The sequence below is a fragment of the Panthera uncia genome (genome assembly GCF_023721935.1).
Source record: "Panthera uncia isolate 11264 chromosome A3 unlocalized genomic scaffold, Puncia_PCG_1.0 HiC_scaffold_11, whole genome shotgun sequence".
NCBI classification, from domain to species: domain Eukaryota; kingdom Metazoa; phylum Chordata; class Mammalia; order Carnivora; family Felidae; genus Panthera; species Panthera uncia.
In genome coordinates, this window is record NW_026057578.1 from 6,252,288 (window position 1) to 6,267,096 (window position 14,809).

At 52.9% G+C, this 14,809-nt stretch overlaps 2 protein-coding genes across 6 annotated transcripts in view; one reads left to right on the forward strand and one right to left on the reverse strand.

Moving 5' to 3' along the window:
• Positions 1 to 11,241: 11,241 nt before the first annotated feature.
• LOC125936478 (protein FAM209-like) lies at positions 11,242 to 13,101 on the reverse strand. Its single transcript, XM_049650594.1, has 2 exons — positions 12,777 to 13,101; positions 11,242 to 11,588 (listed from the first exon to the last, which is right to left on the reverse strand). The coding sequence occupies exons 1-2, from the start codon at positions 13,023 to 13,025 to the stop codon at positions 11,325 to 11,327; spliced, it is 513 nt and encodes a 170-aa protein (XP_049506551.1). The 5' UTR covers positions 13,026 to 13,101; the 3' UTR covers positions 11,242 to 11,324.
• An 84-nt stretch (positions 13,102 to 13,185) lies between these two features.
• The window catches only part of LOC125936476 (beta-1,3-galactosyl-O-glycosyl-glycoprotein beta-1,6-N-acetylglucosaminyltransferase 7-like), a 44,422-nt gene continuing 42,798 nt past the window's right edge, over positions 13,186 to 14,809 (forward strand). For 4 of the 5 annotated variants that reach the window (XM_049650592.1, XM_049650591.1, XM_049650586.1 and 1 more), the window contains exon 1: positions 13,186 to 13,489. The gene's annotated coding sequence lies outside the window, so the exon portion shown is untranslated. The remainder of the gene's footprint in view (positions 13,490 to 14,809) is intronic. The other variant, XM_049650587.1, reaches the window with a different exon arrangement.

A 14,809-nucleotide genomic window follows, 5' to 3' on the forward strand; every position in this document is an offset into this window, starting at 1 on the left:
TTCCGATTCTGTGTCTCCCTTTCTCTCTGCTTCTCCTCCGCCCATTCTCTGTCTCTCAAATATGAATAAATTAAAAAAAATTTTTTTAAAGGCATTGTTTTACAGAAAAATAGGCCCAGATGAAATGCAGTTTATTTATTCAACCATATCCCTGTCCTCAGGGAGCTAACACTCAGCTGACATTTCAGAGGGACTTCCCCTCAGTGGTTAAGAATGTTTTTTTTTTTAATCTTCTTCTTGGGTTCTTTTCTAGGTTGCTGGGCAAAGTCTTTCATATTCTGATGAACCAGATGGCCCATTAAACAGCTTTGAATTTAAGTGGGATGAGTCATCATATAACTGTACTTAGGAGTTCTAAAATTAGTGACACGTAAGCCATTTCAGGCTTTTTGTTTTCCGCGTCTTGACTGGCTCTGACGGCAGTGTTTGCTGACTGTAGAAGAAACCCAAACACTGGCAGATGGTGAGTTGTGCTGATTGTTGTGAACATCACCAAATCCTGCCCAATCTGGAGCTGTGTGTTCGTAATAACAAAACACTGGGGAGAATCTAGGCTTCAGTACAGAACTGGTTAAATTATGATACATCCAAACTCTAGAATGATAAGAGCCAAAATGTGTTGAGGGTAGCGAATTGAAAATGTTGAGGGAGGAAAAGCATTTCCTCTACCCTCTTCTGTTATGTGGCTGGAGGCTGTGAATTAAACTACAAAGGACAGAATAACAGAAGAAAAGTACGCTTTTTATTAATATTTATGCGCATGGGGTTCACAGAAAAGAAGGGAAATTCAAAGAAGTGGTTAGAATTGAGACTTACACAGCATTTTTGCAAAAGTAAAAGGGTTTGGAGCTCAAGGGGTAAATTGTGGGGAAGCGGCTGGGACATCTGTAGGGCACTGATGGAAGAAGAGAACTATGTTATAAGGTCTGTGTATGCAAAGTCATCCTGGTTTCAACTTCTGTCTCTGGTGGCTTAGAGTCCCTCTTCTCTCCCTGGAATGGGGCAGGAGGGGACACCTTCTTCATCAGGAAATTTATGTCCTGCTTTGAGGCAGAAAAGGGGAGAGCAGAGAAGTCTTTCTGCCTCAGTTGCCTTCAGCTCAAAATAGTCCTTAGGCCAAAGCAGCATATTTAGGTGATAACCTCCTGATGGCCTTCACGGGGATCTAATTATAGCACCGGGAAGCTATAAATAAGGATGACGATCCTCCGGAGGGAGGAGTGTTTCTAGGAGAGCTTCGGGACTTTGCACCTGCTGTTCCACCGGCCCAGAGGCTCTCCCCATAGCTGTGCCCTCACCTCCTACAGATCCAAGGTGTCCCCTGAAAAGTCTTCCCCGGCCACCGCCCCTCCTCTGCTGCATTTTTCTCCCGGCGCTTGCCCACGCCCGACATTCATGTGTTTATTTCCATGTCTCTCCCCCGTAATCGTCTATAGCCCCCAGTCGAACTGCAGACTTTGATGACCTCTGTGCTCCCAGGGCCCACACGGTGCCGGCCTTTTGAAGTCTAACGCGCCAGCACGCACCAGCCCCGTTTCGTTCACCCAGCCACCCCTCTGTGGACGTTTGGTTGCTTCTGCGCCCTGGCCGTCGTGAATCGCGCAGCGATGAGCACGGGTGTGCGAACGCGTCTCCAGGATCCTGAAATTGCAATTCTTTTGGGTTTACGCTCCGAAGAGGAGTTGCCGGATCGCACGCTAATTCTGTTCTTCAGCGTCTGGGGAACCTCCGTGCTGTCGTCCGCAGAAGGTTCTCACGAGCAGGACATGAGGTCACAGTTTCTCCACAGCCACGCCAACGCTTGTTGTTTTCTGGGGTTGGTTGTGGTGGTGGTGGTTTTTCGTTTTGGTTTTTAATTTTTTTTAATGTTTTATTTTATTTCTGAGACAGAGCATGAGCAGGGGAGGGGCAGAGAGAGAGAGGGAGACCCAGAATCGGAAGCAGGCTCCGGGCTCTGAGCTGTCAGCAGCTGGAGGCTGGGGGGGGGTCACGATCTCACGGTTCCTGAGTTCGAGCCCCGCGTCGGGCTCTGTGCTCACAGTGTGGAACCTGCTTGGGATTCTCTCTTTCCTGCTCTCTCTGTTCCTCCAAGGCTCGTGCTCGCTCTCTCTCTCTCTCAAAAATAAATGCACTTAAAAAAATAAATAGATGCACACAGGGAGGTCATGGCGCAGCCTCCTGGCCCCCAAGTCCCTCCTCAGCCTTGCAAGGTCTTCCCAAGCCCAAGCCCCATTGCCCACCAGGGGCTGGGCTGCTTCCTGAGAGGCCAGGAGTGAACCTGGCGGGGCCTCTGTCTCACAGAGACCTCAGGCCTGGGGGGAGAGCAGAGGAAGGACAAGGGGACGCAGGAGGGGGTGGGACCCCAGGGAGCTTAGAGCCTCCTGAGAGCCACCTCCCCAAGCAGAAGGGCATCCAGCTCACCTCCCAGAGCAAGGTGCAGTCTCCGTGGAGGGGACCTGAACCGGCACGATGGGTGGTTGTCCCAGATGTCAAACGATGATGTGTTAAAGATTCCCCCCAGCTCATTAGTCAAGGAGGAGTCCGGGAGGCATTCCGGCAGGTTCCAGAGACACCTGGAAGGACCACGGCGGGGCCTGCAGTGGGGACGGCCGCAGACACAGCTGCACCAGCGAGCCCCGCTCGGCGCTTTTCTCATGCGTGTTTACGAACAAGGGTGCTTCCGAATTATACATTTCGCAACAGTTTACAGGATCGTTAAGTAGCTCGAAGACAGGGAGGCAGGGGTGACCCGGAAGGGCCCTCTGGAAGATGCCTGGTTTCCCAGGGGAAGGCTGCTCACAGGGGTTTCCGGGCAGCAGGATCCCAATCCGTCCAGGGCCTAAAGTATGCGCCCCCCCCCCCCCCCCCCGCCCCATGGTATGACACCGGCTGCCCACAGATATCTGGGGAGGGGTGAATTACTGGCTTGGGGGGTGGGGAGGAGGGAGCCCTCTCTCTGGGGCCCTGAGCATCTGATATTCTCTCCCATGGCTCTCATCTATCACGGAGGAAAAGTCCAGATCCTGTGGATGGCCTGCAAAGCCTCCATGGCTCGCACCCTGCCGTCTCTTACCTCTTCTCACTCGCTGGGCCCCCCCCCCACCCCCCAGTACACTGAGCACCCCTCATCCTGCCGCAGGCGCCTGCCTCAGGGCCTTTGCACTTCCCGTTATGTCCATCTTCCACACCCTTCTGCCAGATTGCCCTCAGCGAGTTCCTCCCCGACCTCCACCGTAAACCAACCACCCCGCTCACTGACCCCACCCCTGCACGCATACCTCCTCCCTTACTTATCTGTCTCCTTAGTACATGTGTGCACCTGACAGGCTATGTGTTGGGCTTATGTGTTTATTGCCTCTCCCCCGCAAGGCGGGATGTTCGGGTTGTTTTCCATTTTCACATCCCCGGGGCCCCAACAGGGCACAGAATAAGCCCTTGAGTGAGTAAATAGTCACACAGCAAATGTCACTTGTTGCTAAAATGATGGCATTGCTCCTGCTAGTACCGTGAATGCTGGTTGCTGTTAGCAATAAAAACATCAGGGCTACCCTTCACCTTCCGCGGTGTTGTTGCCAAGGGCCCTCGAAGACAGAAATCGTGGAAATCGAGGGCGCCCTGTTCTCTGAGATGGGCGTTGTCTGCCACCTGGTGGTGATCTCTGGAACCGCAGGCCGTACAACAGGTTCCAAGAGGCCTTTCAGCAGCCGTTGCCCGCATTCGTTTATAAATCTGCACTGGCGTCCCCGGCGAGGGTGCGAACTGGCACAACCCCCCCACCCCCGAGGGAAATCTGGCAAGACCTAACACAACTACATGTGCACTGCCTTTTGACCCAGCAATCCCACGTCTGGGCATCTATGCCCAGCTAACCCTCCGACAGCACAAACATGCTTCCGTAAGCCAGGTTATTCATTGCACCACTGTCTTTGCAAACTGTTGGAAACCACTTATATGTCCACATGGAGTGGCTGGACAGGCTACTCTCAGCTTTCGCATGCCCACCCAGTGGGGTATTCTGCGGGTGGAAAAAAAGAATGAGGAAGGTCTCTGTGAACCACCACAGAGCCATATCCAGGGATCGCTGTTAAACAAGAAAAGCAAAGCCCCGAAGCATATTGATAACAAGGTATCCTTCCGTGAGAAAGAGGGGCTACAAGAAAACACACGTCTCTGTTCATTTGTGCAAGAGACACGCAGGAAGGGTAAAACAGGAACCGACGAGGCTCCCGCCACGGGGGTCTGGGGGCTGTGACGGTCCGGGGCAGACCAGCACCTTCCAGCTGCCAGAGCCTGGTCGCTGAGTGCCGGTCTCCAATCCAAGGAACGAGGGCTCTTTGGAGAAGTGGTTGATCCCCACCCCCCACTCCCCGGCTGAGGCAGGGATAAACAAGATGATCCTGGAACGTCTTGGGTTTCCAGACAGTAAGAAACTGCTCAAAAGAAGATGGGGCTTGTTCAAGGTAGGAGGGAGCCGACCCGGGGGCACTGGCAAAGTTTGAGCAAGAAAAGAAATACAAAAATACTGGAGTTTAGCACGAGGAAGTAAGTACCTATGTGTCTATCTTGATATAAATAAATAATCAAATAAACGGGGGAGAAAACACAGGTCTTCCTTCCAGTAGAACTCCAGTGAATAACAGTAGAAGGAAAGAGGGAAATCGGCATCAGGCAAATACCAACACCACGGAAATAATTATCGCAGCAAACACCCACTGATCGGGGCTCACACTAGTGGGTGAAAGTTTGAAGGGCAGATTGGCATAGACACCATAGTATCCTCTAAGATATTTATTTATTTTGGGTGGAGAGGGACGGAGAGAGAGAGAGGGAGAGAGAATCTCAAGCAGGCTCCCCACTGTCAGCCCAGGGCCCAACACAGGGCTCAAACCCACGACCGTGAGATCATGACTTGAGCCGAAATCAAGAGTCAGACACTTAATTGACTGAGCTCCCCCCTCCCCGGTGCCCCACATTTCTGGTGTTGTTGCCAAAAGCCCATAACCTTATTCCTATCCTGAGAAAACAAACACCATTCAACCCAAATGGATATCCTACAAAACAGTTGATCGCCATTCTTTTTTTTTTTTTTTTTTTTTTTAATTTTTTTTTTTCAACGTTTTTATTTATTTTTGGGACAGAGAGAGACAGAGCATGAATGGGGGAGGGGCAGAGAGAGAGGGAGACACAGAATCGGAAACAGGCTCCAGGCTCCGAGCCATCAGCCCAGAGCCTGACGCAGGGCTCGAACTCACGGACCGCGAGATCGTGACCTGGCTGAAGTCGGACGCTTAACCGACTGCGCCACCCAGGCGCCCCAGATCGCCATTCTTTAAAATCGCCGAGGTCACGATAGACGAAGCTGTTCCACTTCGGAGGACAACGAGGCAGATGGCCGCATGCGTGGGCCGCTGGCCGGGATCCCAGAACAGAGAGAAATGAAATGAACTTCATAGTGAACAAACAGTATTGCAGCCCTATTATCATTTTTGGTTGTCACGATTCTCCCACGGTTACTAAGAGGCCAACGTCCTGGGAAACGGGGGGGAGGAGGGAACTTTCTGTGCTACTGTTGTCTGTAAATCTGAAACGAGTTCCAAGTAGATTTTTCGAAATCTGTGTGGAGTGCCCACGATGTGCCAAGCTCCGTTCTGACACTGAGGACACCGCAGTAACCACAGCAGACAACCACCCTTGTCCGCATGAAGCAGGACAAACAAGAAACAGGTCCGTAAAAAGCATAATGTCACGCAGTGGTGGTATTGCAGAGAAAATAAGTGAAGTGGGCGATACAGCTGGAGAGGTAGGGGAGGTCAGCCGAGCGGTCAGTGGAGGCCTCCCCGAGCAGGTGGCCCTCTGGGCAAAGACCAGAAGGACGAACATAGCAGTCAGCGCTGTGACGTCTGGAGGAAAAACTTACCCCAGGGAGAGAAGCCATGTGCAAAGGACCTGAGGCAGAAATGGGCTTGGTGTGGCATAGCTGGGAGGAGACAGGTCAAAGGGCTCAGAGGCCGGTTGGCTGCCTCTGTAGGTTTCAGGGGAGGGCACACGTCCAGCAGATTTACGTGTAAGAGCCCAACCTATAGCGGGTGGATGGTTCCAGATCCTCAGCAGGACGTGGGCACAGAGAATCATGTGGAGGCAACTCAGGGCGTTATGCTGAGTGAAAAAGCCAACCTCAGGGGCCACAGGTTGGACGACTCCAGTCACGTGACATCTTCAAAACGACCAAGTCCTAGAGATGGAAATAGATTGGTGATGGCCGGGGGGCAGGATGGTGGGGCAGGCCGTTCTGGTGCCCTTGCAAGGAAGCCTCCCAAGCTGGGCCAGCCCTGGGTCTTGGCTGCGAGGGGGCTTCCTGCAAGCTGCACGTGGGACAAAGTGGCACAGAACTGTCCACACACGTGGTCCCGACGTCAGGCCCCTGGTTACACCCGCCGCAACCACCAGGGAAACCGGGTGAAGGGTATGAGGAGAGTTTCTGTTCTACCTTTTCAACTTCCTGGGGATCTGTCATTATTTCAAAGTAAAATCTTCAGAGGATGACTGTGGGCCAAGCAGACGTGACGGGGGGGGGCAGGGAGAGGGTTGGTCCCCGAGCCAGCAGATTGGATCCTCTGGTGTCAGGGGACGGGACATTCGCATGCCGGGTCCTTTGGCCACATCCCTCTGGTCCCAGCTCTCCGATGCCGAGGCCGATGCCGAGGTCTGACTGCGGGCATCAGAAACGGCAGGTGGAAAAATGCAGCTGCGTTAACGCTCTATTTCTGTGTAATAAATTGCTACCAACTCAGTGACCGAAAGCTTAACACGCATTTATTACCGCACGCTTTCTGCGAGTCAAGAGCATGAGTTCAGGCAGCAGGCTTCTCTGCTCAGGGTGTCACCAGGCTGAACTCCCAGCGCCAGCTGGGGTCTCGTCCGACGCGGGGGGCCTCTCCCAGGCCACTGGTTGCTGCTAGAATCCGTGTGGCCGCGGTGTGACCGCGAGAGCCCGAGGAGGGCGTCTTGGCGAGGACGGAGCCTCACGGACACGCCGTGACCATGGGGTGACCGCCCCGTCACAGTCCTGGCCCCCGTCCACGCTCGAGGGAGAGCCTGACCACACGAGCCCCTCTGGGTTCTGCCCACCAGCCACGCCCAGGTCCCCAAGAAAGGCCTTGCGGTGACCATGCCAAGCAGGGCACTGGCTGTCCTCTCACTTCTTGGTTAGTGTCCCCGTGAAGTCCCCATCCCCTGCGCGGGAGTGGCCTCCCTCTCTGCGGCGGGGTCTGCCGTGGGGCCCGTCCCTGGTGTCATCCCCTCCCTTGCAGGGACTTGTTTCTAACCAGTAGGTTACGTGGCTGCTGTCGCTCCTCTGATTTCCTTGCGTCACGTGAGACTGGACGCTTCCTCCTCCTCCTGCTGGCCTTGAGGAAGGAAGCCACCGTGAGTCCCACAGCCACGACCCCTGGGGGGCGAGCCCCTCTGACCAGGGTGTCAGCGATACGTGACCACGGTGAGTTGGCATTTACAGTTGGCCTGTCGACTCCTCTTTTCACACCCCAGAGCGTAGCGATGCTAGGAGTTTATGCCGTAACAGCAGAATTCAGGGGCGCCCGGGTGGCTCAGTCGGTTAAGCATCTGACTCTTGATCATGGCTCATGTCATGATCCCAGGGTGGTGGGATCGGGCCCCGTGTCGTGCTCCAAGCTCAGCGAGGAGTCCACTTAAGATTCTCTCTCTCTGCTCCTCTCTCCAGCTAATACATTCACTCTCTTTTTAAGAAAGAAAAAAAAAAAGGGGGGCGCCCGGGTGGCTCAGTCGGTTGGGCTTCCGACTTCGGCTCAGGTCATGATCTCACAGTTCGTGAGTTCGAGCCCCGCATCGGGCTCTGTGCTGACAGCTCGGAGCCTGGAGCCTGCTTCGGATTCTGTGTCTCCCTCTCTCTGCCCCTTCCCTGCTCATGCTCTGTCTCTCTCTCTCTCAATAATAAATAAACATTAAAAAAAAATTTTTTTTAAGAAAAAAAAACCCAGCAGAATTCAGTAGCTTCCTTAAGGTCGAGTTCCTGAATCTACTGCATTTTTACATGAAAATATTGCATGGAAATGACTGGGCTAAGAAAATACTGTTGTCTAGGCAAAACCGTGGGCTGCAAAGCTCTGTATGAGACTAGGCAAAGACTCAGAGACGCTATTTTGTAGAAATTGCTGAATCCAAATGCAGAGCAGATTGTGCTCTAATTTATATCCTCTGCCAACTTGCTATCTATAAGGAATTGTGATGTTTTGCCTTTTCTTACGGTCCCCATCTCTAATGGCTAGTGACCTGGGCAGAACTACAATAAATAGGAATTATAAAATTACATTTTTGGGGGTGCCTGGGTGGCTCAGTTCGTTAAGTGTCCGACTTTGGCTCAGGTCATGATCTCACAGTTCGTGAGTTCCAGCCCCGCATCGGGCTCTGTGCTGACAGCTCAGAGCCTGGAGGCTGCTTCAGAGTCTGTATCTCCCTCTCTCTCTCTCTCTCTGCCCCTCCTCAGCTCATGCTCTCTCTTTCGCTCTCAAAAATAAATAAACCTTAAAATTACATTTTTGCCTATCAGACAAATGTGGGATGTTTGTGAGGGTTACAGGTGACCATATCTACTCCTCTTGAACACTCTTCCTGGTTCTTAACATGTAACTAAGATTAGAATAAACTAGGGGTTGGCAAACTTCCTATAAAGGGCCGGTCAGTAAACATTTTCAGCTTTGTGGGTCATAGGGTTTCGGTTGCAATAATTCAACACTGCCATTGAGCACAAAACCAGCCCTAGGCGATATGGAAATGAACAGGTGTTGCTGTGTGCCAATAAAAGTTATGAACAGAAATTTGAATTTCGTGTAACCTTCATGTCATGAAATATTACTCATCTTTTTTTCCATCATTTAAAAATATAAAAACCAAGAGCGCCTGGGGGGCTCAGTCGGTTGAGCGTCTGACTCTCGATTTCAGCTCACGTCATGATCCCAGGGTCGTGGGATCGAGCCCCACATCTGGATCTGCCCTGAGCGTGGAGGCTGCTCGAGGTTCTCTCCCTCTCCCTCTGCCCTTCTCCCCAGTTGAGCGCGTGTACTCTCTCTCCAAAAATTAAAAAATTAAAAAAATATGAAAGCCAGGGGCACCTTGGTGGCTGAGTCGGTTAAGCTCAGGTCTTGATCTCAGCATTGTGAGTTCAAGCCCCACATTGGGCTCCATGCTTGTGTGAAAAAATGAAACAAAACAGAACCCCCCCAAAAAGAAAGGTGCTTAAAAATATAGCAATAAATAAATAAATAGATAAATAAATGCCATTATTAGCTCATGGGTAGTATGGAAACAGGCAGCAGGCTCGATTTGGCCTGTGAGCCATGGTTCGTTGACCCCTGGCTTTTTAGATTACCTCCACAGTCTGTGCCATATTGAGATCACAGGTTAAAACTCAAATATTTTTTGCTTATCTGAATGTCCTCAGTGTGCCACTAAAATAACTCCTATAGTCCCAGTTGCTTGAAAAACTCAGACTACTGGAGTCATCCCAGCTCCTTCCATTTCTCCCCGTCCTGTTAGGTCAAGACGAGAAAAGTAAAGTGGCAGGAATGACAAGACGGGAAGAGATGGGCGGGCGGCTTTTGTCTGAGGTCTGACTCCCACACACACGGCGACAGAGCCTGAAGACTTTGCCCCAACGATGGGGATTCACTGATGGAGATTCAGGACTCCTCTGTCAGGCACACATTAATTTGGACTGAACTAGGAATACTGAATCTCCATGGTCTTCCCCAGCTAGCTTCTCTCTCCTGGGCTGCACCTACACATCTATAAAACTACACGCTGACCTAGATTAGGGGGTCAGTAAGCTAACTGAACAGCCTCGGGTACGTGTAGTTTCCATTAGCTACCCTAACATGCGAAAATATCCATATTTTTAATAAGTATCATAATTTTTTTTCATTTATCAAGTTTTGAGAGACAGAGTGAGACAGCAAAAGTTGGGGAGGGGCAGGGAGACAGGGAGACACAGAATCCAAAGCAGGCTCCAGGCTCCGAACTGTCAGCACAGAACCCGACGCGGGGCTCGAATTCACGGACCGCGAGATCGTGACCTGAGCCGAAGTCGGACGCTTAACCAACTGAGCCACCCAGGCGCCCCTAATAAGTATTATAAACATTCATATCAACTAATTTGGGAATCTCTGCTTAGCTCGTCTGAAGCTTATTCAAATTACCCTGAAAATATAGATCAATTCTCTGTTTTTCTTAATCCAATTAGACATATATAACTGCTAGTTTGGTAGAAGAAAAAGTCAGTACGTGTAATCCATGAGATGGAATGAATAAAAAGACTTTTCTGGTGGTAAGAAAATCAAATGATTCTAGAATCCACCATTCCCTGACATATGCACGCACACACACACCCCCCTTAATTCAATCACGTTCTCTCTTTTTTTTAATGTCTGTTTATTCATTTATTTATTTAGAGGGAGATTGCGAGGGGTGGGGGTGGGGCGCAGAGAGGGAGGGAGAAAGAATCCCAAGCAGGTTCCCCGCTGTCAGCGCAGAGCCCGACGTGGGGCTCAAACCAAGGAACCGCGAGATCATGACCGGAGCCGAAATCGAGACTTGGACTCCCAGCCGACTGAGCCCCCCGGGCGCCCCCCCAGCACTTTCTTTTACACCCGTAACTGAAGTTGGACTTTGTAATAAATTAGGAAGATAAAGTTTGGCTCCGTCTTTCGCGCAAACAGCTCCTGGAAAGACAGCAGCTCTGAAAACGGTATCGGCAGCTCATTCCACATTTCCCCCAAGCCCGTCATCCCATCGGGGTCCCGGCGACGCAGCCACACACGCCACCCTCTGCCGCCACATCGCCGTGTTCTGCCTGCTCTCGAGGAGGCGAGGAGAGCAAAAACAACACAGGAACTGCTGTGGCCCCCGGTCTCACATTTATTCCCCCCCCCCCAGTTTAAAAAAAAAGAAAGGAGGGGGGCGCCTGGGGGGCTCAGTCAGTTGAGCGTCCGACTTCGGCTCAGGTCACGATCTCGCGGTCCGTGAGTTCGAGCCCTGCATCAGGATCTGTGCTGATGGCTCGGAGCCTGGAGCCTGCTTCGGATTCTGTGTCTCCCTCTCTCTCTGCCCCTCCCCAACTTTTGCTGTCTCTCTCTGTCTCAAAAATAAATAAACGTTAAATTTTTTTTTTTAAAAGAAAGGAGGGGGGAAGGTGTCACATTCGAGAATATCCTTTTTCTTCAGAATAGTTTTATTAGTTTACATAGGGTCTGCCAACACTCAGCTTTCTCTCTCCTCCTGACACATAAATCCATTCATTCAGAGTCTTCTTCCCCCCATATCTCATAGATGGTGATGTTATTGTGAGGGTCCGCAGGCGCCTCCAGGTTCTGAAGCTTGGGGTTACCGCCAGCTGCCATGGCGACTTTCAGGTTGCGCACCTTGGACACAAATTTCACAAGGTCCACCTCGAGCTGGGTTAAGGTATTGAACGCATAGTCTTTGCTGGGGGAAGTATTTTGAGTCTTCTTCAGCGGAGAGCGAAATGAGCAGCCTCGAAGCCCAGAAGGATTCTGCTCCTGTCAAGAAAGAGATGCAGGGTGAATGATACCGTTGACTTTGCTGGCTTCCACTCGGTTCCAAGAGAGTCGGGCTGGCCTCAGTAAGGATGGTTCCAGCATGGCACTCGAGGCCAGGGATTGGCCAACTGGGGCCCAATCCGTACCTCCCGTTGTTTTTGCTTTGTTTCTAAATATGTGAAATTTATTGTCAAACTCGTTTCCATACAACACCCAGTGCTCATCCCAACAGGTGCCCTCCTCGATGCCCCTCACCCCCCCTCCCCTCCCTCCCACCCCCTCCCCTCCCTCCCACCTCCCATCAGCCCTCAGTTTGTTCTCAGTTTTTAAGAGTCTCTTATGCTGTGGCTCTCTCCCACTCTAACTTCTCTCTCTCCCTTTTTTTCCTCCCGTTGTTTTTGTAAATAAAACTTTATTGGGACACAGCCTTGCCAATTTAGTTACACATTACACAAGGCTGCTTTCAGGCCAACGCGGCAGAGTTGAGGAGTTAACGACGGCGACCGTACAGGCTCCGGAGCTGAAAACATCGACCAGCTGGCCCTTTCCAGAAAAGGGTTGCCAACCGCTGCTCTACCGGTCTGGACACAGTGCCACGAAGTGTCGGGGCTGTCTAGCAGAGAACGTGCCGTGTTTCTGTCCTTCTCCCCGACTGAGAGCTAGCTGTTCAGCCACTGTAGGAAGGACCTGTTACTTCTTCACAGCTTTACCCCTTCACGACCGGCCTTGTCCTTTACTGGGGACAATGACGCCAACTGCCCCCAGCTCAGCAACTTGTAAGAAGTCAGACGCTAGGGAAATCAAGAATCAGGGAACGAACCCGGTGGTGAAGGTGTCTCTGAGAGTAACTTTGACCCGAAACACGCCAAGTTCCCGACTCTATCCTTACTTTGAAAAGACTCACTTGACCGGATGAGTATCAGGCCAAGCTTTCATTCGCCCCATGAGCAGGAGGCCGTCCTCAATCGGTAGCCCATCCCCCCAGGGGTCTGGGGACTGCCATCCTCCCTAAGGACACGTCAGGACATGGATGTGCCCACGTCTAGCAGGACCGTGAGGGGGGCGCCCCGCCTCCGGCTCGGTTCCGCCTCACGACCCGGAGCGGAACCTACTAGAAGGCGTGCCTCTCCGGGGCGGACGCGTCTTGAGACCGAATCGGTGCGATGGAAACCCTTCCCACCCTTTTACCTTAGTCTTCTCGCGATCCCCTCGAAACTTTAGTATCACATACAGCACGACGACAAAAAAAAGCCAGAGCCATTTTCTCCCAAGCCAGCCTTGGGCGTGCTCTGGTAGATTCTGCCTGATCCGGAAGTGCCCTCCGCAAGGCACCTTGCCCTGGGGTTCCTTGGCTTTCTCTCTCAGAGACGTGAACATGAAGGCACAGCCGCAGGAGAGGCACAGAGGCAAGAACAAGACCCATGTCAGCGTCCGCATGGTGAGCAGAGGCGGGGGAGGGAATAGCTCATGGTGGGTCTGTGTGCCTGCACCTGGAGACTGGGTGCCCAGGGCTGGGCCGTTGGTGATGTCACAGAGGCGGGGGCCGCCCTGGCCATTGTGACGGCTCCAGGCTAGGCGATGAGGAGGCTCGCAGCGGTTGCCCGGGAGTGAGGCCTGAAGGAGGTGGAGAACTTTCCGAGGGGCGGTCAAGAGCGAGAAGACGGGCAGCCGCGGGACGCCAGCTCCCTGCCAGAACATTCCTTCCGAGCCCGGGGCTCCACCGGGAGAGGCCCTCACCTGTTTCTGTCTCTTGCCTCTCGGATCCAGACGTGGTGGTGAGCAGGGCAGACCCAGCACGTGCCCCTGTGGCACCGAGAGGCGACCGGGGAAGGTATTGAACCAGAGGCCACGAACTGGGGGCCGCTGATGTGTTTCGTTTGGCCTCTGCGGCGTTTCTAGCAGTAAGTATTTGCCACTATTTAAATGTTGGGAGGGGCTCCGCTTTTAGAGCCGAGATTTCTGGCTCCCTTTGAAAATAGGGATGATCTGGGAACACGGGGCCGCTCGAGGCTGGAGCCAGTTGGTGGCCACACTCAGTTCCCGCACCCCTTGTCTCTGCCGCCCGCCTCCACTCGTGGATCGCTGCTGAGTGCGCACCGCTTGGGTCAACCAAGAATATAAAGTACTTCATTCCAAAGGTGATAAGAACAGAGTACTTTCCGAGGACAGAACGAGGGGCCCGTGCTGGGTTAGGTTATGCGGGAAGGCTCTCCCGAAAAAGGAGGGGGTGGCCGGGTAAATGGGGGAGGGGACTGAGGACGCTGAGGTGACAAGGACCCAGCCCGTGCGACAATGGAAGCCATCAGGCTTTAAAATGACACGAACCCCCAAAATCTCGTGCAACGCAACACGAGGCTGGCACCTGTTCCCCCGCGTCGTCGGACTCACGGACTCATTGCCTGTCATCAAGGGATCCCCTGGGAACCGTCCCGGTGCCTCAAGCCGGGTTGAGCTCTGGGCAGTGACCGAGAAGTTTCGTCGGGGGAACCACGGGGGGAAGACGGCGCCTACCTGCGCACAGCCCGCTGGAGAGGCGGGGGCCTTCCTGCAGGAGGCGGTCTGCGCTGGGCAGGCAGAGGTGCAAATCCAAAGGGCTGATTGGAAGGCGGGCAGTGAAGGGAATCCACTCCTCACGAGGGGCTCCTTCGGGGAGGGGCTGGCCGGTGTCTGGCCGTGTGTTAGAGGGTGTGCCCCGTGGCCCTCAGGGGCTCATCCTGGGAACAGTCGCTCCGTCCTGTTCTCTCCTGAGCAGCCTCACGTGGCTCTCGTGGGAGAGTCACCCCCGTTGCTCAGTTACGGCGGCCGAGTATTTGGGGTGGCCCCGTGTCTGCGTGCACCCCGTGTTCTATGTCACCCGCCCCCCCCAAAAATCTTATGGTGTGATGTAGTGAGGGGCAGAGAGACTTGATTTACACAGATGACACCGAACAACGGGAGTGCTCAGCAAGTTTTTCCCAGGCGGTTTCTGATTTGAAAACGTTTATGGACATTTGATGACAGGAATCACACTGTTGGGGTTTGTATCCTGGTCAGAATCTAAAGCACTTTTCAGTAAGAGACAAGTAGAAAAGCAGGCAAGGTATAGGCATCTTTTGTTTTAAATGTTTACTTGTTTTGAGAGACAAGGTGTGAGCAGGGGAGGGGCAGAGAGAGAGGGCGACACGGAATCTGAAGCGGGCTCCAGGCTCCGAGCTGTCGGCACAGAGCCCGACGCGGGGCTC

Excerpts from the sequence above, each read along its gene's own strand:
- LOC125936478 (XM_049650594.1), bottom strand. The coding sequence starts at position 13,025 with ATGCGGACGCTGACATGGGTCTTGTTCTTGCCTCTGTGCCTCTCCTGC. Across the intron at positions 11,589-12,776 it reads GGGATCGCGAGAAGACTAAG|GAGCAGAATCCTTCTGGGCT; the intron begins GTAAAAGGGTGG and ends CTTTCTTGACAG.